Source organism: Amborella trichopoda, chromosome 4 (genome assembly GCF_054954075.1).
Source record: "Amborella trichopoda isolate Santa Cruz 75 chromosome 4, AtrichopodaSantaCruz75HAP2 v2.0, whole genome shotgun sequence".
NCBI lineage: Eukaryota > Viridiplantae > Streptophyta > Magnoliopsida > Amborellales > Amborellaceae > Amborella > Amborella trichopoda.
In genome coordinates this window covers 3,088,250-3,116,005 of record NC_142339.1, presented here as the reverse complement: position 1 = coordinate 3,116,005, position 27,756 = coordinate 3,088,250, and the positions used below count along the sequence as shown (strand labels likewise).

At 34.5% G+C, this 27,756-nt stretch overlaps 2 protein-coding genes across 3 annotated transcripts; one reads left to right on the top strand and one right to left on the bottom strand.

Moving 5' to 3' along the window:
* Positions 1 to 437: 437 nt before the first annotated feature.
* Positions 438 to 7,576, bottom strand: LOC18439365 (non-functional NADPH-dependent codeinone reductase 2). 2 transcript variants are annotated; one of them, XM_006849531.4, is made up of 4 exons: positions 6,953 to 7,576; positions 5,883 to 6,126; positions 2,529 to 2,708; positions 438 to 861 (listed from the first exon to the last, which is right to left on the bottom strand). In XM_006849531.4, the coding sequence occupies exons 1-4, from the start codon at positions 7,261 to 7,263 to the stop codon at positions 637 to 639; spliced, it is 960 nt and encodes a 319-aa protein (XP_006849594.1). In that variant the 5' UTR covers positions 7,264 to 7,576; the 3' UTR covers positions 438 to 636. The 2 variants fall into 2 exon arrangements, with proteins under 2 accessions (XP_006849594.1, XP_088720475.1); XM_088864349.1 differs by having other exon boundaries at positions 2,529 to 2,681; positions 6,953 to 7,532.
* An 18,932-nt stretch (positions 7,577 to 26,508) lies between these two features.
* Positions 26,509 to 27,717, top strand: LOC18439366 (ylmG homolog protein 1-2, chloroplastic). The gene has a single exon (XM_006849532.4). The coding sequence runs from the start codon at positions 26,645 to 26,647 to the stop codon at positions 27,431 to 27,433; it is 789 nt and encodes a 262-aa protein (XP_006849595.1). The 5' UTR covers positions 26,509 to 26,644; the 3' UTR covers positions 27,434 to 27,717.
* The last annotated feature ends 39 nt before the right edge of the window (positions 27,718 to 27,756 follow it).

The window sequence follows — 27,756 nt, the reverse complement described above, 5'->3', positions numbered from 1 at the left end:
TTGTGCCATTCATTTTAATTTTTCAAAGATCAGCGACTTACGATGTGTTTCAATCCCTATAGCTATAAAAACCGTAGTGCTATCATGCATCAAATGATGCACAAAAAAACTACCCAAAAGAAAAAAAGATTTTACTAGATTTTTTGTGATAAAATAATTTTATTTGATATTTTGAAAATAATGAAAATTAAAAAAAAATTACCAAAAAAACAGTGATTTTATTAGACTTTTTTTTGAGACTCTATATAATGAGGAATTTACCTAATGTATAAAGATGTCGCAATTACTTATAACTATCCGATGTGAAATTTAATAGCTTGGATGTGTCACAGCGTTCGAGAAAATTGCTTTTGGACTTTCAGCTTGATCAATTAAATAAATATAGCCACCCAATTTCACACCCAATGGTCAAGATTAATGGTGACCGCCTTGGAAAATGCACTTCCAAATCAGGAGTTTGTTAACCATGATGGAAAGAGGAAGAGTTGGTTTGTCTTATAATACATTCAACTTGCAGCTATGTCAAAGAGAATAAATCACAAGGAGGACCACATTTGCATGAAAATAAAAAGTAGTTATGCTGCGATCTCAGCCTATATACTTCAAAGCATATTGAAGCTGGTTGCCTTGGATGTATCAAATATCTTCATCCCACAATTCCTCCACTGTCTTGTAAGGCCCATTGGGTGAAACAAAATATTGAGTTGGAAATACCTTCTTTTGTGGGAGTTCCTTGAAATTAAGTAGGTCCTCTTCATTGAGCTCCCAATCTAATATTTCTAGATTTTCCTTCAACCTATCTTTATTGAAGCTCTTTACCACCAATCCCACACCTTGTTGAAAGACCCATCTCAGAGAAACCTACAAAACCCATTTCAATTTCTGATCTTTTCCTTTTTTGAGTATTAAGAATCCATTCCAAATTCTTCAAAAGTTTTAAGTTTTCTCAACATTTTAGCATCTCAATATTAAGGCCATGGTTGTCAATCAGGCCAGCCTGGCCTTTGGGATTCCAAGCTGGGGCAGCCCTTAGGCTTGCCATAACTATAAACGTTTTTGGGCTTGGGCTGGTTCTCAGGCCTCAGGTGGCCTGAACCTAGCTTGTTAGCAGTCATGTTTGTGTATGGCTGGCAAATGGGCTTAGGCTAGCGGTGCTTGTGTGAGGCCTGAGAACAACTATAAAAGTTTGGGTCAACCTCGGTCTAACCCAGTCCAAACATAGCCTGGCCCATTGACAGCGCTAGCTAACATTTTACAATGTGTCATATGGCAAGTATGTTCTACAATGTGCATGTAGATCATTAATACAAATGTGCTCAGTTTCCTATAAATCGAATTTTTTATGCGACTATAAGTAAAGCGCTAGACCGTTTTTTGAAAGACATTTTGTTGGTATTTCAAATTTCGATATATCTTTTTTTCTCCTTTTTCTGTGCAAATATGAGAATGCATATTACGCTAGTCAGATGTTCTAGCCCTTTGAAGAAGTGCTCATATCATTTTGAATCGACTAGTTTGCTGCTGATGCAAAAAGCATGAAGAATTATTTGGGAAATAATCAAAGCATTTGTATGGTGGAAGATCTAGAAAGAAGAAATAGTAGAGTTTTTGAAAGAATGTATTGGAAGTGAAAGAATACAAATAATAATAATACATACATACAAGCGCAGAATGGATGGAATCCAGGGTTGTTTCAAGGAAAGATATGCTAAATAAACTGAGAGATTTGGGCCAAATGCAATCTTCAAGAACAAAAAGAAATTTGAATTGGTGGCCCCCAACTAATGAACTAAATTTGCATAGTAGGTCTAATGCTCACCGAGGAATCTCAGGGGTGGATGTTTTGATTAGAGATCAAAATGGGGTAATCAATATCATATATTCAAGGTCTGCAGATTACTTATTTAATCATAAGGTTGAGCATTTTTACAGGGTTAAAGCTCATGGAACAGTCATGCATAAATGTTATTGTTGAAGGTGATTAAATGGTGGAAAAAATGAGAGCATTCCATGGACGTAAATTCATTGTCTAATCAATTCTTGATTTATTTAGGGGGAGGAATATCATTTTTTTTGATGTGTTAAGAGAGACTAAGCAAGACCCTGATCTCTGATCAAAATAAGGTGTTATTTCCCAAAGTTCAATTATAAATAGAAATTAAATGATGTAAGGTACTCTTCATTATCTTTTTGAGCCACAGAGGGCAAGTTATGGTACCCTGTTCTTGTTGCTCTCTCCGCAACAATTTCCTTTCAAACATTTTTGTACTGAAGTAATGAAATGAACTATTGTGAATTTTTCAAAAAAAAAAGAAGAACAAAACATTTTTATCTGTCATTTGATGAGCCATTTGGAATTCAATCAAAAGGATGAGAGTTGATTGCAACTAGATCAAAGTATATGAGTAAGGTATTAAATAGAATCTTGAGTGTAATTTGATAAATTTTAAATACTTTTTTCGTAAATAAAACATGAGAGAGAGAGTCAGAGAGAGAGAGAGAGGGAGAGAGAGAGAGTAAATGCTTACTTGAGCAGCAGTTTTTCCTTTGGCCCGAGCTATTTCATGGAGAACTTCACAGTCCAAGACTGCAACAGGACCAGCAATATCTCGTTGCCCTCCTAAAGGAGAGTATGCAGTCACATGAATCCCCTTTGCTTCACAAAACTCCCTCATCTTCCTCTGTTGCCATTGTGGGTGCATTTCCACCTAAGCACAAATTGCTGATATTTCCTCAACAATAACCATTAAAGCTAGAAAACTAACCACCTTCATGAATCTCATGTGCATGCTTCCTAGGGCACATGCACTTAAAAAGAATGGTACATGATCTATGCCATGTAATAAACCAAGCATGGTTACATGCTTTAAAAGGCTAAAGTCCCAATAGAGTGCATGATCAACAGGGTAAATATGTGCCATATGATGGTTCAATGCATACCATCAAATACATGATTTAATGAGGAAGTATACAATAAGAGCCTTAATTTTTGCACAAAAAGGCCGGACTTGTTTTTGAGAAATTTATCAAAATATACTTAATTTATCAACTATTTAACATTGGACACGGTTTCTTTTGAGTCCCTGGACTCATACACCATCTTAATAAACAAATGGGATTTTATCACTAATGAGGAATGTAAAATCCCTAACATGATGATCATTAATACATAAAAAATTAAATTTTAAAAACTAAAAATGATAAAAACTTCATGAAAATATTTAGACCATTGATTTTAATTATTTTTTTTGAGGACCGCCATTTACATCCATTTTTGAGATGGAGGATTCGATCTTCGTGAGGGATGGTGTATGCCTTGGGGAATGCAAATGTCAGAATGCATCCCCCGATTCATGTTACGATATTCCTTCAACATACTTATTCCCACTCGTGATCATATTTATTGTTTGTGGATTTTTATAAGATTTTTAAATTAAATTAAAAAATAGCTATCATATTAAGTACTCAATCTCTTAGGTGCATTTTTATAGATTCCCCTCTATTTTTTGCGCAAAAATCACAATCAGCCCTGTCATTCCCAGTAGCTTGATTGTATGGTTCCCCTCCCTCAGTAAGAGTCTCCTTATCTCCTTTAACTTTGAGAATTATAAAACACCTCAATCCTCTCTCTTTAACATCTCACTGCTTGGTTAATGTGAAGTTCCATAGAGAACTTCATTACGATTTATTGATTTTATTTTTTACTATTTTATCTTATTCATGTCATTGTTTAAAATAACACCACCATGGTTGGTTCCAAGCCAGTTGTGTCGATCCCAAATCCAAATAAAAGAGAAGGGATGTGCTTTAAAACTTTAACAGCTTTTTTCATGAATCCTAAACATATGATTATGTTGGCGATTAAAATATGGGACTCGGGCTCCAACTTGCTAGGAGTTCGAGCATGTCTCCAACTTGTAAGACATGGCTCTTTCTTATAAGAAATTGAAACAAGAAAAATTGAATTTTAAGAAATAATTGAGAAACCTCGTAAACCCTGAGTTTTTCAAATCATTTGGCTCTGATTTCCAAGCAATATTGGGCAGTTCCGTATATCCAGCAATTATGTGAGCAATTCGGAGTCAGTTTGGTAATTTTCAAATTACTAAAGAAAAGTGGTTTATGTGACGGGGGGGTGCAAAACTATATTTACATCCCCAAAGCACCAAACATCCATCTTAAGATCCCCAAAGCACCAAACATCCATCTTAAAGATGAATGTACACGAGTCCAAAATCTATTTCTAAAATGGATCATTAAGAGGAGATGCATATCTACATAAGTGTGCACGAATGACACAATCGGAGGCCACCGGGATCCAGGACTAATCATTTTTTTTCTTCCCTTGGGTAATCACATCAACATGCATATAGATCTACCAAGTATTAGGATTCGCTACAAAGACATCATTTATCTATTGTGCATGGAGGTCACAATCATTTTTATTCATTAGATGTCAAGCAAGATGGCTTGGAATGAATCACAAAATCCGAAAAATTTTCTTTGGTGCGTTGTGTCTATTCAATGACACTCATACAACCGCTTATTTTGATATTTAAGGGATAAAATTGATTGTGATCTCTATGTACAAAAGATAAATAGTTTCTTTGTGGACAATCCCCCAAATACTTGCCACCAATTTCTTTGATAAAGCTCAGGCAAGAAAATCTTTCCACATTTATCTTTGAAATGCTAGACAAAAATATGACATTAATTTCTTTGATAAGGAACTTTGAAATTTTAAGTTGAAATCTAGAAGAACACCTGTCTTCTACTTGGACGTTCACAAACTTCACAGAAATACAAAACTTAGGGAGGAGGCATACAGAAAATAGCATTGTTTTCATGCCCAAAAAGGGGTTAAATTGCAGAAATAAAGTATAAAATTTTGTTAAAAATGAAAAGCAATAAAAATCTAAAGAAGCTATAATATATTTTGGTCTATAAAATTAAAAAAAATATAGTAGATGGAATACGGAAAAATTTACTGAAACAATTCAAAAATATAAAAAATTTAAAAAAATAAAGCAGATAATAAGAAAATTTTGCAAATCATCATAAGAAAGAATAATTATATAAAAACATATATGTGCTTTACTTTTAGTGACTTAGTAAAATTATTAAATACTTAATAAGAAACCCGAGTCTTGTTGTTAAAGTCATAGTTACCGGAAGCACCCTACTAGGGTGGACAGGAGCTCTCACTCCGAAACCCAGCTCCGGTGTTTCATGACCATGATCTTAACCGGAACTCGTTTTAAATTTTTTGGAAGCTGCCTCCTATTTATAGTATTCTTGATCCCATGTACAAAAGATCTCAATCCCACTATCGCACGGAATGCATTTCTTAAAATTGTAGATATAGTTTCTGAATAATTTTAGAAGCATGATCCCTACGTTACCGGACCTTCCTAAAGAAACTTTTTTAATAAAATTAACTTTTAAAACAAAATAATCATATTTTAAGCCAAATATTCATACGAGTGGAGTTCTGCGATGGGCGCGTGGATTAATCATGTAAGGAACGCATCGTTCCTTGAATGGACCTCGATCCTTTCCAAATAGGAATGCGATCATTCTTAGATGAGGCCACGATCCTGTTGTTGATGGGAGCGATATCCTAATGAAGATGGGAGCACAATCCCATTTAACATGGAACGCATACCCGTTAAATAATGATTTAGATCCCAATGTATCTCTGATATTGATATGCTACTTTTACCCTCATTATACCTCGTTCTCCGAGCTCTAGAGCTTTGGGTAGCCATCTATCTGACGCTCTCCCGGAACCAAAGCTGTTCCCGCTCCCGATAATTATGATTAAAACTGGACTGGCTGAGTTTTGAAATACTATGTATGAGAAAAGTCTCTCTCTCTCTCACCTGATTAACTGCAGGGGGAATGGTGGCGTAGGCCAGCAGATCTCCAAGCTTCTTGCTAGAGAAGTTGCTAACCCCTATGGATTTGGTGAGCCCCATTCTGCAACACTCTTCCATGGCTCCCCATGTGCCTTTGATGTCAACAGGGAGGATATCTTCTGCTGCCCAAGAAAAACCCCTGTACCCTTCCCTCAACCTCACCGGAAAATGTATGAGATACAAATCCAAATACTCCAACTTCAACCTCCTGCAAAATTCCTAGAAGAAAATATCAAAGGAAGACGATCCTAGCAAGTAACAATGTATCAAAGAAGAAGGAAAAGCTTTATGTGTGTCTCCACACATGTATAATTTGTATATTTTTTTGAGACATTCATCTATCTAATGTTGATCGAAATGCTACATATTAATTATGACATGTTAAATCAGTGTTTATAAAATTAAACCGCCTTCAGAAACTGCCCAACAGCGGGTCCGATTAACTAGTGAATCGGCTAGTTCAACATGCCTAACTGATAAGGTTCCGGCCGATCCAAAAAGTATTAAAAAATAAAAAATACTGAAAAACTCTAAAAAAATATGAAAATTATATTTAAAACATGATTAAACATAACACATTCAAGTAAAGTTAAAAAAAAAAAAGATTTTAATAAGCCGATTTGTTCCCAAGGTATTTTTAAAATTTTCTTGAAAAAGGAAAATGTCTACCAAAATGACAAAAAAAACATTGAAAAACAAATTACAAAAAGATTTTATAACTTTTTAAAACAAATTTTTAAAATATCCTGTCCAATTACCAAACTGGACAAAATCAGATCGACCGGTACCCGGTTCTAGTTTAAGTAGCCGATCTTGAGTTAGACCCGCCGAGTTTGAACACTAAGCGAAATACGGCTAGCACTAGCCAAGAATATCATTCTTGGCAAGCCACCAACTGCACAATTAATACTAGCCTGATTCGAGTCTCCAAATACGTATAAATTATTTATAATCTCCACTCCAATTATTTATGTTGCTGGGGATCCAAACTTGAGCAAAGTCACCAAAAAAAAAGAAAAAAGGAGTGGACTTACTCTAGTGTTTCCTTAAGGGCAGGCAAGACCTTGTCAGGGTGGACATCGGTGCACCAAAGCTTAGATGTAATGAAAATGTCACCTCTACTTCTAATGATATTTGTGTTGAGAGCTTCGGCGATGGCTTCACCGAGGGCTCTCTCTGACTTGTATAACTTAGCAGTGTCAAAGTGCCTGTAGCCCAACACCATGGCCTCTAGTATTGGGAGCTTCAGAGACTCGTCTTCAACAAAAGGGAATTGGGCTGTGCCCATTGCTACTAATGGCATCTTGTGCCCTGAATTTAGCACCACTTGAGGGACTTCTCCCATTATTTTCTCACTCTCAACAATACAATCTCTCTCTCTCTCTCTCTCTCGGGTAGAAAAGAGCTGTTTCTCTCTCTAACAGGTAGAAAAAAGCGCTAGACGAATGTGGTGAGGACTGGTTCGTTCTATATTTGCAGGCAACGATTTCCATGCCACACAATAAACTTCAAAAAGAAGAGGACAGATGGCCGCTCCAAGACGGGCCCTTCGAATATTTAATTTTGGGTACCCTGGGAATCAATGGTTTCACACAAATTTTCTCTCTCTTGGCGTATTTCCCTACCTCTATGACCTCATAGTTATCCGATAAAATCAATCGAAAACAATTAATTTGAGCACTTAAATTTAGGAAAAATCTCTTGGCGTTTTCTCTCTCTACCTCTTTAAAGTCACGGTTATCCGATAAAATCGGAGAGAAATCTTTTGGCGTTTTCTCTCTCTATCTCTTTAAAGTCATAGTTATCCGATAAAATCAGGCAGAGGAGCAAGTTTGAGCCCTTAAATTTTAAAAAAATCTGAAGGATTATAAACTTACGAAAAAAAATACGCTCGTTGGGTGTAGGGGATAGAGAAAGTTTAAAAGAAAAAATTTATTTTTACTTATGTAATGTAGAGAGAGACAGAGAGAGGATACGCAGACCCACAAGATAGAAAAAATTTCCGTTTTTGAATGATCGAAAATTTTAAATTTTGGGTTATTTACAAATATAAATTAGCTTGAAAATATTTTGAATTCAGTTGTTCAATAGCATAAAATAGGTAAAATCATTTTTTATAAAAAAAATTGTTTTGACATAAAAAAAAAACACGTGGTAACAACGGACACTATTCGATAGAGCCGTAATATAGGAAACTATAACGGATATGTAGGTAATTTTTTCTAGTTTTGTTTAAAAAAAATGAATATTTTGTCTTGTTATACTTAGATCTGGCGCTTTAAAAATTTTATGGTTTCTATTTAATATTAAGGCACTAGTTTTTCCGGTGCATCGACAGTTTATTTCAGAATTTATTTTACTGAGATTATCTGTTTTAAGAATTATATCTTTTGAAATTGAGATCTAAAAGGTATTTGTGGCATGCATTTTGTTTCATAGAGTAAATGAATAGTATACTCCAGCAAGAGTAGGAAATCTTTTGACAACCACTACTTAGGATGTTTATAATATATGGGAACGGGCACACCAAATCAAATTGTTGTTTAATTTTTTTTTTTTTTTTTTATGTTTTGAAAAAGTGATTTTGAAAGTTTTAGTCCGCGATATCCGGGTGACTTCCTAAACCGTCCTCATTAATTTTTTGGTCTAAGTTTAGTGAGTTTGTACGATGAACTTGACATAAAACCATAATCGTTATAATTTATTCATGAGCTAAAGTATTTAGCCTATAAATTTTGTTTGTTTCGGTTGTCAGGCACTAAAACTTTAAAAGACGGAAAGTTTTACTTCTCATAAAATATATGGATGTGAAGTAACCTTCACGAGCTTTTGGATATTAAAAATCATTTAAGGGTTAAAACCACTTACAAAATTATTACCGGTAAAACATCTCAATCACTTTTGAATTTTCATTTTACTCAAAATAATTTATTAAAAAATATCTAAATTGCCCATATTCAATTTTGGAAAATTTCAATGTTGTGATATTTCCTAAGTAAGCAGGATAGCCCAGGTACTTGGTGGGAGCTTTTAAGATGGGTCAAATTATTCCGAACATCGGGTTATCTTTAAAGATGTTTTTTTTTTTTTTTTGAGGCACGTAAATGAAATGAGAATTAATAAATAAACATTTGCTGTCAATTGGGACTTTTTATCCCCTTGATAAATTTGCAACGGGTAATGGTATTTTACTTGAAAAAAATTAAATAAAATTTATATATAAAGATTGGAAAATGTTATAAATATTTGAAAATGAGAAATTTTAGCACCGGTTTATCCTAGAGTGGTTGTCATTATCATTTAAATGCGCTGTTATTCGCCCTTTAACCTAGAAACCTTCGGGCAAGTTCTTCCCACGAATATTCATAATGGCACCAATTTATGATAGGAAAAAGTAATTTTTTTTCATCCCACTATTTTTGTTTTAGGGCCAGATTTTGTAGTATTTTTTATTTTCAACGAGCTTTCTATACTGCTCCTAATGGATAAAACTTATATACTTCTTTTTATCCAACCGTTTATTCTAAATGGACAACCAATTTTGAGTGTCCACTCCTCTCTTAAACTCGCACCTGTAAAAAAAAATATAAAACAAATACTCTCAATAAAATAAAATGGGCAAAAAAAATTTAAATATTTTTTTATCAAAAATATTAAAAAATATATTTTTTGGTTGCACCCTATTGAGATCATGTCACATGTCAAATTTCATATTCATATAATTTTTAAATAAAAGATAAAAATAAAAAAAGCGTCTGATCTAATCAAATGATCAGGGCTCACTTGATAAACATTGTACAACTGGATGAGGGTGGAATTATATATCTTCCCTACAATAGGGAAAGTATAAAAACATTTCCCTTTTATTTTTTTCCTTCCTATAGTACACCATCCCTAATATGCGACAAATGCGAGTCTTACGAGCTTCTGGTATTCTATCATGTTTGTCTAGACCACTAAATGGAAATTCATTTATATTTGTTGCAAGTTTAAGAGGGGATACTTTAACAATTTTTCGCCTCTACTCACTGGCTGGGCCGGGCACGGCAACCATGCCGGCCCCAAAAAACTACGGTCTGGGCTACAAGATGTGGCCCAAGGGCCGGGCCACGACAGGGCCTGCCTGGTTCGCCTCGCCCAACCCTTCTTTTCATACTTTTCTTTTCGTTCTTTTTTATTGGATCATAGTCAAGCCCATCCCTAACATAGTGACAAGGATAGGGTCATGGCCTCCTCAGCCCAAGCAAGGTGATTTGACCTATTCTCACTTAGGTGAAAATTTGTCAATATAAAATTGGAAAAAATAAAGAAGTGAAAACCAGCCAAATTTATGGGGACTCAACAACTACCTAGTTTCGAATAGGAACCGGGTAAGTTCCCACCAATATCCCATCTTTATCATATGATTCTGATCAGGATCAGCAATTCTTAAAGCTTTATTCCCTAGTGAATTTGCACATTTTCTTTTTTAATAATCATGCATCTAAGGCAGAAACATGCATGTGGTGACATAGGATGTGTTTCAATCCCTATAGCTATAAAAACCATAGTGGTCACATGCATCAAAGGATGCACAAAAAAAAAAGTACCCAAAAGAAAAAAAAATGATTTTATCAGATTTTTTTTGACAAAATGATTTTATTGGATATTCTGACAATAATGAAAGTTAAAGAAAAAATACCAAATAAAAAACAGTGATCTTATTAGATATTTTGTTTGGGATTTTATACAATGATACCAATTTACCTATTGTATAAGAAGGTCACATTTACTTATAGGGTTATGTTAGGGTCCTCACACTATAGAGCATTTTAGAATTGTATTCGATAAATTGTGAATATTTATATACCTTTGTTTCACAGTACAATATTTTTTTAGTAAAAGTATATGTGGTCATTAGGATGGGTGACATCATCCACATAGGATATGACATAATCAACATGGAGTACACTAGTGGCATTTAACGTTTCATATGGGTCACACCCCATGTAGATGATGTCACATCCCTCTGAATGACAAAAAATACCCTTACTAAAAAAATAAGACATGGTTTCTATGAGTCAATGTAGAAATGAGTCGACTCTTAAAAATATATTTTTGAGATGGATTTTCGGAATCAATTTTTAAGGACATGTAATCTCTAACATGGAGATCATGAATATATAAAATATATAAATTTTAAAATATAAAAATAATGATTTTATGAAGAAAACATTTGGACCTTTAGTTTCATTTGCTTTTAGATGGACAACCTATTTTCATCCATCTCTAAGATGGATGTTTTATACCTTGGGATCTCATATTGTGGAAATGCGGTCCACGTCGCATAAAACAATTTTCCAAAAAAAAATTCGTATTACAAAACAATAATATTTAAGTGTCCAAAATTTATTGACTAAAATTATAAAATGCTACCCTGACATAACCGATACTTATAATTATCCGATGTGAAATTTGATAGCTTAGGTGTATCACAAAGTTCGAGAAAATTTCTTTTGAACTTTGAGCTCGGTCAATGACATAAATATAGCCACCTACTTTCACATCTTATGGTCAAGAATAATTGTACTAAAGATAAGTGGTCTTATTGTATATTTTTCTATTTTAAAATACTGAAGTTGAAGATGTTTTTCCAATAGTGAAGTTGAACATATTTTTTAAATAAAAATTTATCGAACTTTGTGATACACTCAAGCTATTCACAAAGTCACTAAAATACATAAAGTTGTGTATGTCTAAACAGGTCAAAAATTTCAGACTGTGCAATGTATAAAAGTCAAAATATCTGTTCACATTTCCTCTCAAACTCAAGATGCTTCTTTCAAAGAGAGTAGTTGGAGTTTGAACAGTAGAATGCAAGCTTAAAAAATAATACAGGAATAGAAGAAACCGGAGCAACGGCAAATAAGCAATCCTCAGAAACAGACGCCTCAAACAGAGTAAGCTCGAGTTAGAACAGATCAAAAGACCTCAGTGACAAACGTCCAGAACATACATAGTAAGCTCGAGCAACATCAAATCAACAAGTCTCGAGAACAGATGTCCAAAATATAGTACGATCGAGCAACAAATAAAAAACGTCATATCTTCGCCGGAGGCAGAAAAGTAGTCGAGACAACTTAAAAAACAAAATGACTCTTGAAAGAGCCAACAAAATTCGATGTGGATCCAAAACGGATTTAGCAGCTCACAAACATACAAATATGATCGAGTTATAGAGTAACAAACTCGATCTTACATACAAGAACAGATAGCGAAAATAATCTTAAAAATAATTCATTTTTTAAATAACAGACATGGAAAAAAAAATCAATCCATCACAACTTGATGGTCCATTACTACATGAAGTAGTGTGGTCCGTTACCACATAGACGCTTCTAACGCTCAAAAAAGTCGCAAACAATGATATAGAAAAAACAAATGTTGGAAGTGGAAGACACGTGGGTCTAATCGTTTAAACCAATGGTTTAAAAACCGGATCGGTGACCCGGATCGGGCTTTTCAAAAACCGATCCGGATCGGCGAATCGGCGATCCGAATCGGAATCGGGTGAATCGGTCAGAATAAAGCTTCAAAAAAATCCGAAAAAATTATTAAAATTCATTATAAATATTGGTTTTTAGGAATTCAATAAAAAATGAGGGTACTCCATTAAGAATTTTCATGTTTTTGAATGAATATGCGAATATTGATATGTTCTTTCCCTGCATGAACCGCCATTCAGTATTTAATTTACAGTATTTCGTGCTCATCCCTACACTGTTGCTGTTGGGACTCGATATGTGAATAATATGGCTGGGATAGGGTGGCCTCAGAATCATCATCTCTCTCGTTTTCTCTTTGAATAATATGGATTAAAAAAAAAAAAAAACAAATTTTCAAAAAAATCTATCATGGATTAAAAAAAAAATCACAAATTTTCAAAAAATTCTATCATGGATTACAAAAAAAAATTCGATCATGGATTAAGCAAAAAAAATCACAAATTTTCAAAAAATTCAATCATGGATTACATAAAATTCGATCATGGATTACATAAAATTCGATCATGGATTATATAAAATTCGATCATGGATTACAAAAAAAAACAAACAAAAAAAACAAAAAATTCAATCGTGGATTACAAAAAAAGAAAAAAATAGTTCGATCATGGATTACAAAAAATTCAATCATGGATTACAAAAAACTCTATCATGGGTTACAAAAAAAGCAAAAAACAAAAAATTCAATCATGGATTAAAAAAAAACAAACAAACATTTCAATCATGGATTACAAAAAAAAAACAAACATTTCGATCATATATTACAAAACATTCGATCATGGATTACAAAAAATTCTATCATGGGTTACAAAAAAAAAAAAAAAAACAAAAAAATCGATCATGGATTACAAGAAAAGAAAACAAACATTTCGATCATGGATTACAAAAAATTCTATTATGGGTTACAAAAAACCAAAAAATTCGATCATGGATTACAAAAAAAATCTATCATGGATTACCCAAAAAAAAAAAAAAAAAAAAAAAAAAAAAAAAAAAAAAAAAAAAAAAAAAAAAAAAAAAAAAAAAAAAAAAAATTCTGTACGGAATCGCCGATTCACTATTCGGACTCGTCAATTCCGTACAGTGAATCGGCGATTCACTGTACAGAATCGTCCGGTTCTCTCTAGAACCGGACGATTTCCGATTTTTGGACGATCCGGTTCCTTTTTCACTATTTCCGAGTCGAACCGGGCGAGTCCGGTTCGACTCGGCGTTTTTTAAAACGCTGGTTTAAACTTTAAAGTGAGAAGAAAAACAAAAAAAGAAAAGATAATAAGAGAGTGACCCAGTAATAAAAATTTAAAAAAGAGGGCCCACAATCTAATCCTCTCTCACCCACTCCCCACTTCTTTCTTTGAATCTCCGAGTTCTGTCGATTTGCTGCATCTGAAATTGACCATCTGAAATCCGATTTGAAAAACACCCTTTGAAAATTCATAAAAAATTCTAAAATTACCCCAAAAACTGTTAGATATGAAATATTTACTTTTCGGTCCTCTAGAAAACGACCACGGCCTTTGAAGAATCGCTAAGATCACTGCCTTTCCTCTGAAACCAACGGGCCTTTGAGAAATTCCCTCTGAAATTGCATCTGGATATGAACCGACTCTGAATCTCATTTAATCTCTAAAATCTCAAAAACCCTTCTCGGATCTGAAATTGCCTCTAAAATTCTCCGTTTCTTCTGTCATTTTCTGAGCTTATTTGGCTTTTCTATCTCTAATTCCTCTCTTTCTCATCACCGTTGAGTATTGAAAAGGATAGAGAGTTTGAACCTGTTTCTCTCTTCCTAAACCCTTGCTGCTTTTGCTTGATGAAAGAGAGAGATCTGTGTGGCTGGGTCAGATTTCAGATAGAACTGGACTTTAAGATCAAAGTCCAAAAACAAAATGACCAAATCACCTTTACTATTGTTTTAATGACATGAGCTTTAGGTAGGAAACGGGAGTGATTTGCTTGACCAAATGACCAAATTACCCTCATTTATTGTTTTAATGACACGAGGTTTAGGGTCGAACTTCAAGTATCACCTCCTTATAAATCACTAATTTCTTTGCTGATGTCACTGTTTTGTCCTTGCTCCTTGCCTTTTCCTTGGCCATATTATTAAAAGGGGCCTTCCAACTCAAATCTCTTTCCTTCTAATATGTGTAGGGATGGTAAGTTATTAGTTTATTTGTTTTGGTATAGCGAGGCCACAATTTTTTTTAGCTATTAGCCGATGAATTAGTAAGCTTGGAGTGTATTATACAATTCGAAAGAAAATTTATTTTGACTTTAGCCTATCAATGAGCTACTCAGTTCAAATCTAAGTGTTACGCTGATTATTTTAGGGTGCAATTTGTATAGAACAGAGGTTCTAAACAATCAAATTAGAGCCTACTTTCAAATAATGTCAAGAAATATGATTTTAATATTGGAAAGTTTTTATTAGCCTTAAAATTTATTTTTATCTTTAGTTATAAAATTTAAAGCTTCAAAAATAGTGTAGATCGAGCAAATATATAAAAACTTAAATAACTTAAAAATTGGCGGTCAAAAAATACGTTACAAGATGCACTATTTCCAAAACTTAAAATCCATTTTTTTCCTTAAGTCAATGCATCTTGATGTCTAGATGATCAATTTGATGATATTTGGGCATCAAAACAACCTATTCTAGTGAAATTTTTGAGGTAGACTCTAATTTGATTGTTTAGAGCCTAGGCTCTATGTAAATTTTTCCCTTTTTTTATATGTTTTTCTTATTTTTTCTCAAGAAGCTTGTGTCAGAACTCATAATACAAAGAAAGGCTAATAAACACACTTAGAGAGATTTGCTTGTTTAAAGTAATGTATGTTTGTTAAAAAAATAAATTATTTTAGAAACATTTGATTTTGAGTTCTTGAAGGCCTCAACTTACGATCCACCTAATAGATATGGAGCACTCAAAAAAAGTGGCCAACTAATATTTCTCTTATATTACAATATATAGGAATAGATATGGAGCACTCTGAAAAAGTGGCCAGCTAATATTTCTTTTATATTACAATATATAAATATATAGAGGCCATGATCACTTAGCTATCAGATGTGAACTTTGACTGCTTGGGGTATGTCATTGAGTTTGGTAAAGTTTATTTAGGATGTTGAGTCAATGGGGTCGATGCACCTCGACAAACATGCTCTCTTAGATCTCGGTGCCTCAAAGCGCCCGTGGGAGGAGCCTTGGCCTTTCTGCTCGGTTTGATGCCAACTCCTTCACGTCCTTTCGGCTTGGTTGCCCACAGTCCGGGTCAAAGATCTTAAATTCGTCTCGTAGGCTTTGAATTGTACTTGTATAAGTCTAGCCCTCTCATATCATGTCCATTTCCCATGATTAATTTTAACCACCTCATACCAAAGTAAACAGGAATATTTATAAAATCTATGTCAAAGGGCATAAACCTAGGCTCTAAACAATAAAATTAGAGCCTATCTTCAAATAGTATCGAGATATGTGGTTTCAATATTGCAAATCTTTGTGATAGCTATAAAATATACTTTTATATTTTCTAATAAAGTTTCAAACTTCAAAAATAGTGTAGGTTGACATATCTATGAAATATTGAAAATCTTTGTGATAGCTATAAAATATATTTTCATATTTACTTACAAAGTTTCAAGCTTCAAAAATAGTGTAGGTCGACATATCTATGAAAATCTTGAAAATTGACGATCAAAAAATGCGTTACAAAATACACTATTTTCAAAACTTGCAATCTATTTTTTTCTCATGTTCATACATCTTGATGTCGAGATGATCAATTTGAAGATATTTGGGCATCTAAACCACCTCTTCTAGTGAAATTTTTGAGGTAGGCTCAAATTTGATTGTTTAGAGCCTCGGCTCTATATAAACTTTTCCCTAAATTTAATGTGGCTTGAGCAACATTATTATTTAGGGGGGAAATTACAAAAAATCCCCAAGGCGACACTTTCTATACAACTTACCCCCAACCTAACTTTTTCTCTCACTTTTTTCCCCAAAATACACTTTCTATGCAAATAGCCCCAATCAAAATATCAATAAAAAAATGCCTAAACCACCCTCCCTTACTTTTACCTTACCCACACCTCTCTCTCCTCTATCTCACCAAAATAGGGGCTCCGGAACTGTGTAGTGCGGTCCAGCAGTCGAGCCCCGACACTGTGTAAAGTGCAGTCCAGCAGTAGGGCCCCGACACTGTGTAAAGTGCGGTCCGGCCGTAGGGCCCCGGCACTGTGTAAAGTGCGGTCCGGCCGTAGGGCCCCGGCACTGTATAAAGTGCGGTCTGGCTGTAGAGCCTCGGCACTGTGTAAAGTTTGGTCCGACAGTAGGGCTCCGGCACTGTGTAAAGTAAGGTCCGGCAGTAGGGCTCCAACATTGTGTAAAGTGGTCCGACAGCAGGGATCTAGCACTGTGTAAAGTGCAGTTCGACAGTAGGGCTCCAGCACTGTGTAAAGTGTAGTCTGACAGTAGGGCTTCGACACTATGTAAAGGGTGATCCGGTAATAGGGCTCCGACACTATGTAAACTGCAGTCAGACAGTTACAAAGAGCAGTCCGGCAGTTGCAAAGGGCTGTCCCACATTAGGTGTTACTGGATTCTAGGGCTCTGATACAATGTAAAGGGCAGTCCAACAGTACTTAGTTTTGGTTCAGTTGTTGTCTTAGGGCGGTCCGGCAATTGGGCGCTTCAGCAATTTGATGGTGCGTTCCGGCAATGCGCTATTGGGGTCCAAAAGTCAACGTCAAATCTGGCCAAAATGATTTTTGTGTGCGGGAAGGGCATTTCCATCTAAAAAAAATAAACTTTTTCCCTTGGGAGGTATTTGCATAGAAAGTTTGTTTTGGGGAAAAAAGTGAGAGAAAAAGTTAGGTTGGGGGTAAGCTGCATAGAAAGTGTGGTTTTGGGGTTTTTTTGTAATTTTCTCTACTATATAAGAACAATATTGTCGAGGGGCGACTCCCTTAAATACGGTGGCAATAGCTAGGGGTGGCAACGGGTCAGTTCTAGGTTGGGTTTGAGAAATTATGGGACCTGATCTAATATAACCAAAAATATATTTTTATATTTATTTACAAAGTTTAAAGGTTCAAAAATAGTGTAGATTGACAGATCTATGAAAGCTTGAAAATTGACGGTCCAAAAATGGACACGTGTAGTAAGAATAAAAACGACAAATAAACTTTAAAAGAAGTTTATAGCGATACTTACTAGTTTAAGTTTTAAAAACTAATATTAATTTAAGAGGTAGGGTATGATAGTTTTTTTTTGCGTGAGTAGCCTATGATAGGTACTTTATAAAAAAAAAAAGCCAAAAGATTCTCTATTTTTGCTGAAGTTTACTATATATATACTTCCTAGGGTTACTTTTTTAGATCTTAAATTTTGGGGATGTCTCTATAATTAATGAGTAATCGCATTGGAAAGGATTCTAAAATAAACTTTCTATGTGCATGAAACAACTAATTCCTCAAGATTAAATACAGACCATATAATTTTTAAAGGACTAGATCTAAGAGTTACAAAACTCAAAATTCCGGAAACTAATAAATTCGACATTTATTTGTCTTATTCCTTACGGTTAATTCTCCTACTATTATGAAGGACTTTCGCCCTATTGGCCTTTGCAATATTCTGTACAAAATTATAAGCAAAGTTATTTCCAACCAATTGAGAGAAGTATTAGATGATATTATTGATCCTAGATAAACAACATTTCTAAATGGGAGATTGACTACAGACAATATTATTATGGCCTATGAACTTATTTTTCTATGTTACATGAGCTCCATTAATCTAAATATGTGCTTGCAACTAAAATTAAGCAGTGCATATGATCGGGTATCTTAGGATTTTCTTCTTACCAGACTGTGAGCTTTGGGTTTTCGGATATATTTGTTTCCTGGATCCAAAATTGTATTACTTCTCATTTCTTCTCGGTTCTTTAGCATAGATCCCTTAGAAGTTATTTAAGAGGGAAGAGGGGTTTGCATCAGGGCGATCCTCTGTCTTCTTATTTGTTTCTATTGTTTATAGGGCTTTCTTTTACAGATAGTTGTAGTTCTCTATCAAGCAGGTATGCTCCCAATGGCTTTTCCTTTTGGCTGTGATGTTGGAATATCACATATCTTCTTATAAGCATCTTCTAGATCGGCTTCTGCAATAAATTGCATCCTTTCAGATTTTGAGAAATCTAAAGGGGAAAATTTTAATATGGCAAAAAGTAAGGTTTTATTTTTTCAGGTATTACCGAGCTTAAAGCATCTAATTTTAAAAGATATGGGGTTTGGTGAAGGATCTCTTCTGGTTTGTTATTTTGGTTTGCATCTTTTCTTTGACAGTTTGAAGCATTGATATTGTTATTATCTGATAAGTAAAATTATTGGCTACATTGGGACATGGTAGGCAACATCTTTATCTTATGTTGGTCGTCTTCAGTTATTGATGTATGTTTTTAGCATTTCGGCTATTTTTTAGATTCTCTCATTTATTTTGCCCAAGCGCACACATCACATGGTAGAGAGGCTGCAATTGAATTTTCTCTGTGTATGTACTGTTGACAAAAAGGGATTCATTTGGTGATGTAGAAGACCGTATATCAGATCACGTGAGAGAGCGGATTGGGTATTCATAATATCTCATAATTCAACACTGCATGCATGTAGAAATTGGCTTGGAGAATTGCTGCAAATTCTTCTTCCCTTATTTCATGTTTTTTCAAGCATATATACTTCAGGGGCTCATCTATATGGGATTATAAAAACATAAATTTTTCTTATGCTTGGAAGGGGATTCAAATGGGATTATTGTATATCAGAATAATGTTAGATGGATTATTGAGGATGGCTAGATACTAGATTTTTTAGCAGATCATTGGCTATCAGATAAAACTATTTGGGAGTCATATGGTGCACAAGTTCATAATGATCTTGGGGTTGTTGCTAAACCTAAGGTAGTTGATTATTTGCATGGTTCCCCTCAAACATAGACGCTCCCTTCTCCTACTTCTGATTTTTTTATTAGGATTTGGAAGGAGAATGATTTTCAACTCCATTATAACCAAAGCAAGATTTTTTTGGTGCGGATTCATTCTTGTAATGGATTATTCTCTGTTAAGGATCCATTGAATTTTATTCAGCATAACGGTATCATTCAACCAATCTTCAAAGCTATGTAGTCTTTGAAGTGTCACCACATGGCCAAATGGTTTTCTTGGCTAGCTATTCATCATGGACTTCCTACTTTCTCTCTTTTATAACAAAGAGGGATCTCCATGAATCTAATAGGCCCATTTTGCCGCTCTAATGATAATAATATTTGCTACCTTCTTTTCCATTGTGTTTTCTCACAGGGTATTTGGAGATCGGTCGTGGAGATGGATTTACTCCAGACACATCCATTGCAACTATGGTCAAGACCTAGATTGTCTTCATATTTAAATCAGAAGATTTAGTTAATATTTGGTTATCCTTATTCTTCACCACACTTTAAATGTTATGGGAGGAACAAAATCATTGAGTTTTTCAGGGAAATGTATCTAAACAGTAACACTTGCTCGGAAGAATTACCTTTCATGTAAGAGAGACGGTGGATGCTAAAGCCCGGTCCTTCCACTTATCAGAGAACGCAATTGTTGACAACCTCCAGATTACATGGAGTCACCAAAAAATCAAACACCCCATACTTGTTGCACGGGCTTTTCCTCATATACCAGTTCCACGGTCTTTACCTCGTCCAAATCATTCCAAATTGAGTGTTGATGGGGCTTCATTTCAAGATCCTGAGCTTGCAGGTGGTGGAGGTGTTATTAGAAGTGATATTGGCTTTTTAGTTGCAGCTTTTGGCAAACATTTGGGAATAGCATCAAATAATTATGTAGAGTTTCATGCCTTACAAGCAGGCATAGACTTTGCCATCTAATTAAATTATTTTCTCCTGCAAATTGAGAGTGTTTCCTCATTGTTGGTTAATGTAATTCATGATCGATACAAATCTCCATCGGCATTCAATATTGTTGTTACTAACTATCGTTATAAGCTTTCCTAAGTCGTGTTTGGTCCATAGCCCATAGTTATCATGAGGCTACTATGGTGGCTGATATTCTTGCCAAGAAAGTCACAATCTTTCTCAGATGCCATTTTTTGGCGATCTGGACCGCCAAATTTTCATTCTCTTGTGTTAGTTCATGATGTGGCACAACTGTCATATTCTAGGGTAGCAAACTTATGAGTTCGTATTTTCTTTTCATTATTAATAAACAATGGATAGGGGGCTTTCTACCCCACTAATTTACCCAAAAAAAAAAACTCAAAATTTAATTTCTTTCTTTTAAAAATAATCATAAGGTAATTCTTATATAGTTTCCAAAATTTTAAACTAAAATAATTCCCAAAATTTTAAACTAAAATTATCTTCCTAAATAGATTTTCATGCACGGGAGTAGACATACAATATGTTCCTACTAGAGCACAAAATTCATTTTTCCTTTGTATCTATATATCTTGATGTCAAGATGATTAATTTAGAAGTTTTCCAACTTCGAAACAGTCTTTTCTACAATATTTTTGAGGTACACCTTACTTTTACAGTATAAGGTCGCAACTTTTTCCTTTTTCTCTCTTTTTTTTTTCCCTATTTGTCATTGCCTTGTCTCGATCCTTGAGGTGGAGGCTAAGTTTGCCTAATCCTTTATATTGAATGTGTTTTGAAAAATATTTTTTTATCTAGTTTTATTAAATATTTTTTGAGATTACTTTGTGTTTTCGAATAATAGCCTAATGATTTATTGTGCTTTAGAAAATTGTTATATCCAATATTCACATTTTTTTTCATACCTCGAATATTGATTGTAATTTTAAATTCATTAGAGTAAAATTTTATCTTTTCAATATAGAAGTCTAAGAATTTTGATTCTTACTCTTATTGACTCATTTTTTGTTATTATAATATTTTTTATTCATTACTTTTATTGCATTTATTTCTTATCCGGGGTGTTTTATCTAACCTAAACAAGATCAACTCTTTTACTTCGTCCTAATTTTTAAGGAAATAGAAATATTAATGGATATTATTAGTTCTTCATAACACTATGGAGTTTAAAATATAGTTTGTTTATACTAAAAAATGCGGGTAAGGAACTTCGCCCCTGCCTTGGTTTCAAGTACAAACAAATCCAAGATTTGGAAGAGTATGAGTCCCGTCATATCACGTCCCGGGGAGAATCGAGTCCTAAGACTTATCACCCTCGGATCACCGACAAAGTTGGCTTCCCTCCTATTTCAACCTTAGAACTTAACAAAGAAAGCTTTTGAAAAGTGGTTTGAAGATGACGAAGAAGTTTTTAAGAAAATAGAATTGAAAAGAGAACAAGAAAGGAAAACCACAAATAAACAATCAAACTAGGGAAATAGAGATAAACAAGGATAAATAATCTAACTATAAATTGCAAGAAAAATAAGAAATTAAAAAGCATTGAGGTCATAAAGACTAAGTTACTATCTAAACTAAACATGTATAACATAAAATGAAAGAGAGGGAGAAGATTAAAGAAAATAGAGAGTGAATATTAAAGAGAAAGGAGTCCCCATCAAAAGAGATACGAGCACAATATGAGCATAAAAATAATAATATAACATGGGAGATAATCTACATAAAGAAAAATAGAGTGAAACTAATATTAATAGATAATATGCAAGGAGAGTAATAAAAATAAATATAAAAGAGAGATAGAAGGAAAAAGTATTAGAAATAGTGCTAAGATAAATGAGATAAAGAGAAGTAGAGAATGAAGCATTGAAAGGGGAGAGAGGAGTATATTCAAGAGAGAAGAAGGAGAAGCGTAAGATATTGAACAAAATATAAGAGTAGACATAGTAAACATAAGAGAGAATAGGAAATGAAAGAGATAAACATCCCAAGCTGAAATAAAAAGAGTATAATGAAGACAAGAAAGCAATCATTAATTTGAAGAGATGAGAAAAGGGAAGAGATCTACATTATGAAAGAAGGATAGATGCAATAGACTTAATAAGAAATAAATATGATAGAAAAAAGGAGAATGACTATATAATCATTGAAATGAGAAGATTGGGTGAGGAGAAAAGGTCTACGCTACCAAATAAAGAAACAACAAAAAGACATGAATGCCACAAATCAAAAAGAGTAACTTCAAACCAACCAAAAGAGGAAATGATATGCAAAAAGAAGATAAAAGAAGAAAGCAAGGATTAAATATAACTCAGTAGGGATGGTAAATACTATATTAAATGAAGAAGGAGAGAAGTTGAATGAGATCATAAATAAAGGGAAAATAATGAAAAGTAGATAGATATAATTAAAAGGAATAAATGTAAGAGATATAAGAAGAGGAAGGTAGAGCTACATCAGGAAATAGAAAAGGAAGTGAAGAAAATCATAAATGTAACTAATAAATGAAAATAAATGCTAGAAAAACAAATGAAAAGAATATTTAGGCCGGGCCCCAGGCCTGGTGCCTAGAGTCGGCACCGATTCAGATCGGTTGGTTGCACAGTCAATCCCAAGCTTTCTGGTTTTTAATGGGGCAAATAGAAATAGGAGGAAGAGGCCCCGGAATGTCTGATTATCCAGACTGCCTTCAGTTTGATAGTGTAGCTTGAAGGAGTTGGCATTTTATTTCTGAATTGAGGGGTTTGGATGGAATTGATATTTGCTCAAATGGGCTCACTTTAGGGCTTTTCTCTTAACCTCAAGTTTAAACTCAAGATCAAGAATTTTTTACCATAGCCTAGGCTCAAGATTAAAGAAGTTTGGACCTTAAGATAGAGGTAACAATGGCCAATTTATAGGTAAAATGGATCCATGACAGCTTGTAAGTCTGTTTTGTGCAATTTTCATGCCATTAGAATTCTGACGACATTTGGAACGGCGCTGGCGATAGTGGGAATAACACCATGTCATTAATGCAGTAATAATGACGGTCAACAAACATTAACTGCTCATTAATGCGATCGATACGGCCCTGTCAATGTCTGATGCCATTGGCAATGGCGCCGACGACATTCTGACTGCCTTCAAACTTTATTTCAGACCCATGTCGTGTTTTGGTGACTCTGGTTTGAATCTGATGGACCAATCACAACTTAAAGCTATTCCAACTGACGTCGAGGGCATTTAGAGTGCCGTCAGAAACCAGCTGGCACGTCGTCTTGGTTGTACTTTCATCAATTCATCACCCAATGGAAATTCGACAACTATAGGCCGTATTAACTTCTGACTCATCAGTATGGGCTTGCCATGTCGGCGGGTATGGACTGACATGCAGCATGTCATCTCAGTCATGTCGGTCAAGTTGTTTCCTGCCTGGTGGTGGCCTTCAGGGCTGGCGCTAGTTGGAATGGAGCTAGTGGCATTGGCATTGCTGCCAGATTGCTGATCCTTTTTGGAGCTCAAAAGGGTGCATGGAGCTAGGTGCTAGTTGGGAATGGCGCCAGGCTTCTGGTCTTCCAGGCCACCTCCTCAGTGACTAAGGTGCCTTCAGTGTTCCACCTTCGGACTTTTCGTAGGGCTTTGGTGGCTGTTGGGGCAACATTAAAGCTTTTCCTTTTGGAATGCTTCAAAGTCAGGTCGCTCTGAGTCTGTCTTGCCTCTTGGTGCCTTTGGTCCCATTGGAGTAATGAGGGTTTGGTGGAGGCTAGGTTCACGGAAAAGGGGTTTCGATTGGGTGAATGGTTTAAAGTATCTAGATGGCCTACCTGAAACATTTCAACCTATCCATAATTTCTTTAGTCGAGATCATGGTGCCTACAAGTTTTCAGTTTTTGCTATTCTTCTATGTTATAACATTTCCATTTGCACCGCTTGTAAATTCAATATTAGCATAATTATACATTATAACTAAAACTAATATAATATCAATACTCTGAAATTATAAAAGAATATATATAATATAGCTTATCATACAAGTTGTCCAATAATACGAGTTTATTTATTATAAACTATATAATATTATGAAGAATTATATCGGATTTTACAATTATTTTAACAGTATGGTTCCATTATATATTTTAAGTTCTATAATATTTTAGTATTTTATATTTTCTCAAAATCAACATCACACTCCTTTTTTTTATTTCATAAAATTAAAAAATACATGACTATGAGTTAGAATAGTTGATATTTCATATATGTTTTGATAAATGTTAAATAGTTATATTTTTAAAAATACATTTTGATCATTTTCCCCTTTTGTCTATTTGAAGCACCTCTTGGGTTGGATTGGAATACTTTTATGCTCTTAAAAATTCTAGATTTAATCACTTAGATCAACTCTCGAGTGCACAGCTCGTAAGTTATGAATGTCCAAAATAGTGGGAGCGAGTAAATTGGGGCAATGAAAATAAATATTTTCAAACCTTGCAAATAAAAGGGGAGGGATCTTTTTGTTTTCACGTACGTCAAATGCACTAATATTTTCCCTTATTAACAATAGGAAAAAGTTTATATAAGGTTGCAACCTTAAAATGTAGAACTACATATGCACCTCAAAAATCCATCGAAAAAAGTTGTTGAAAAACTCTCTACTCGATGACCTCGACATCGATATATACGAAAATAAAAATAAAAATAAAAGGATTTTGAGTCTCATAAATAATACATCTTGAAACACATTATCTAGACCGTCCATTTTCAAGATTTTCATATGTTTATAGATCTATTTGATTTTAACTATTTTTGAAGTTTAAAATTTTATACTTATATATAAAAATAGATTTAGAGAAAATCCTAAGAATTTTTTACACCAACACTACATGTTATGTTAAAATTTGGAGGTGGGCCTTAATGGATTGTTTAAACTTGCAACCTTATAGAAACATGTAGAGGTTTTTAGGAAAATTGTCCTCGGAATACCTAAAAAAAGAACATCCAACACAAAACCAGCGAATTCACATAGCGCAACAACCATATTTCTTTAAAGAAAGAAAATGAGCAATAAAAGAAATAGATACGAAATATGTTGTCCTAGACTAAAAGATTCAAGTCCTATTTATTGAGAAAGAAAGTACATATTCGAAATCGAGTTGTGATCGATCAATTTAAGATATTGTTGAAACATCACACCTCTTGATTGCCATAATCATCAATTACAGCATCAATTACAACATCCATGTAATTGGGTTTCTAACTGTTATAATGAATCTAATAATTGCATTTAAAATACCCGAAGACGGTCAAGCACTTGTTACCACTATAGCCAACCATAATACAGTATATGCCGAAGTCATAAGTGCAAAGTACACCTCAAACACTACATAATCACGGGTATCTCATGTTTTGCAAGTCCACAAGGCCTTCTTTCCTCTAGGTTATATGGATACAGACGAAGAGAGTGTTTCTCTATATGAACATTACTTCTATAGTTTAATATTTTTAGATAGACTACCCGTTTGCATCTATCTTTAAAATTTATGCTTGGGGACGAAAACATGTTGGGGGATGCATTTCTAAATTTTTGTCCCCCAAGCATAAATTTTAAAAATAGATGCAAATGGGTGGTTTATCTAAAAACAATTGAAACTACTGGTCTAAATATTTTATTCATAAAATAATTATTTTAAATTTTAAATTTATTTTTTATTTATATTCATGATCTTCATATTAAATAGAGATTATATGCCCTTAAGAATTAGGTCCAAAAATCCATTTCAAAAATAGATTTTTAAGAGGGGACTCATTTCAGAATGGACTCATAAATACTGTATCTATGTTTTTTCTTTTTGACAATCCGTATCAATGTTTTTAATATAAGACGAAAACTCATTGTTTCTCTCTCTACAATAAGATTGTTTTTCTGAAAACCATACCTTAGATATTAACTAAAAAGAACTCTTATTATTTTCCGAAAGAGAAAATAATAGAAATAAATTGTTCACGTCTTAAATGCTTTTTGGATAGATTTCCCATAAAATGGAGAACCGTGTGGTCACGTCTAGCTCATACATTAAGAGGCTATAAAAGCAAGCGGGGAATAACTATGATCCAGAGAGAGAAACTATTGCTGTAAGGGGAATAACTATGATCTAGAGAGAGAAAATATAGGTATACGCGAGCGTAAGAGGCACGATTAACAACACCGGAGCGACGGATAATCCGAGTCTCCTGAGTTGTAGAGAGAAAGGAGGTAGAGAGAAACGCAGCAATGGCCATGGCTTCTTTTTCAGTTATCCACCAAACCCCTTTCTTTCTTGCTTCAAACCCCTCACAATTTGGGTCCAATCTTTGCCCTAACCAGGTACACATGCTTCCTGCCAAGCCCTGTAATTTGATGGTAGTATCCAACGCTAGGGTTTTTCACTCTCATGGAGTTAAGCCCTCCAAAACTAGGGTTTTTCTCTCTCATCGTGTTAGGGCTTCTGCTTCTTCAGCCTCCTCGCCAAACGCACATACAACTTCGAATTCCTTGAATTCCTCTCAAAACTTTCTCTCTGATTCAACACGCACCGTTTCATACGTTCTTGGAGTTGCACTTTCTCTGTCCAAAGTGTTTATGGCGGCAACCCAGGGTTTTGCATCCAAGATTAGGGCACTTTGCTTGAACCCCACACCAGACGAAGCGGCTTCTCTTCGAATGCTTCAGGATAATCTAGTTTGCACAGTTGGGCCTCTGTTCTTCGCTGCTATGAAGAACAGACCAGCTGGTTACTTGAACACGCCATTAACTGTGGTGGCCTCTGGCATGGCTAGGTGGCTTGATATCTACAGTGGGGTTCTGATGGTTAGGGTGTTACTCAGTTGGTTCCCTAACATTCCATGGGATCGCCAGCCTTTATCGGCTATTAGAGACCTGTGTGACCCTTATTTGAACTTGTTCAGGAATATTATTCCTCCCGTCTTTGATACTCTGGATGTGAGCCCAATTCTTGCTTTCGCGGTTTTGGGGAGTTTGGGTTCAATCCTGAACAATACCAAAGGAAGTCCTATATATTGAGAGGAAAATTCAATTGGGAAATTTCATTAGCTGTGTAATTGAGACGGAGAATTCAGTTTGCCAGTATTTCAAAGCAGTATTTCATGTACCTTGAGTTTCAAGGTGGAAAGAATGCATTTTTCATGTAGTATATTAGAATTTTGTAGGTTTTCTGGAGTTGTTGTATCGGGTATGTCTTACAAATTGAATGTTCTTTTGTGTTGTTATAGGTTTAACTTTGAGGTGTCAAGGGATTGCTATATTGTTCATGATTAAACATCGGATATAAATAGTTCCTTTTGCAATGATGCATTTTATAATTGCATTTTTATCAAGAAATTTTG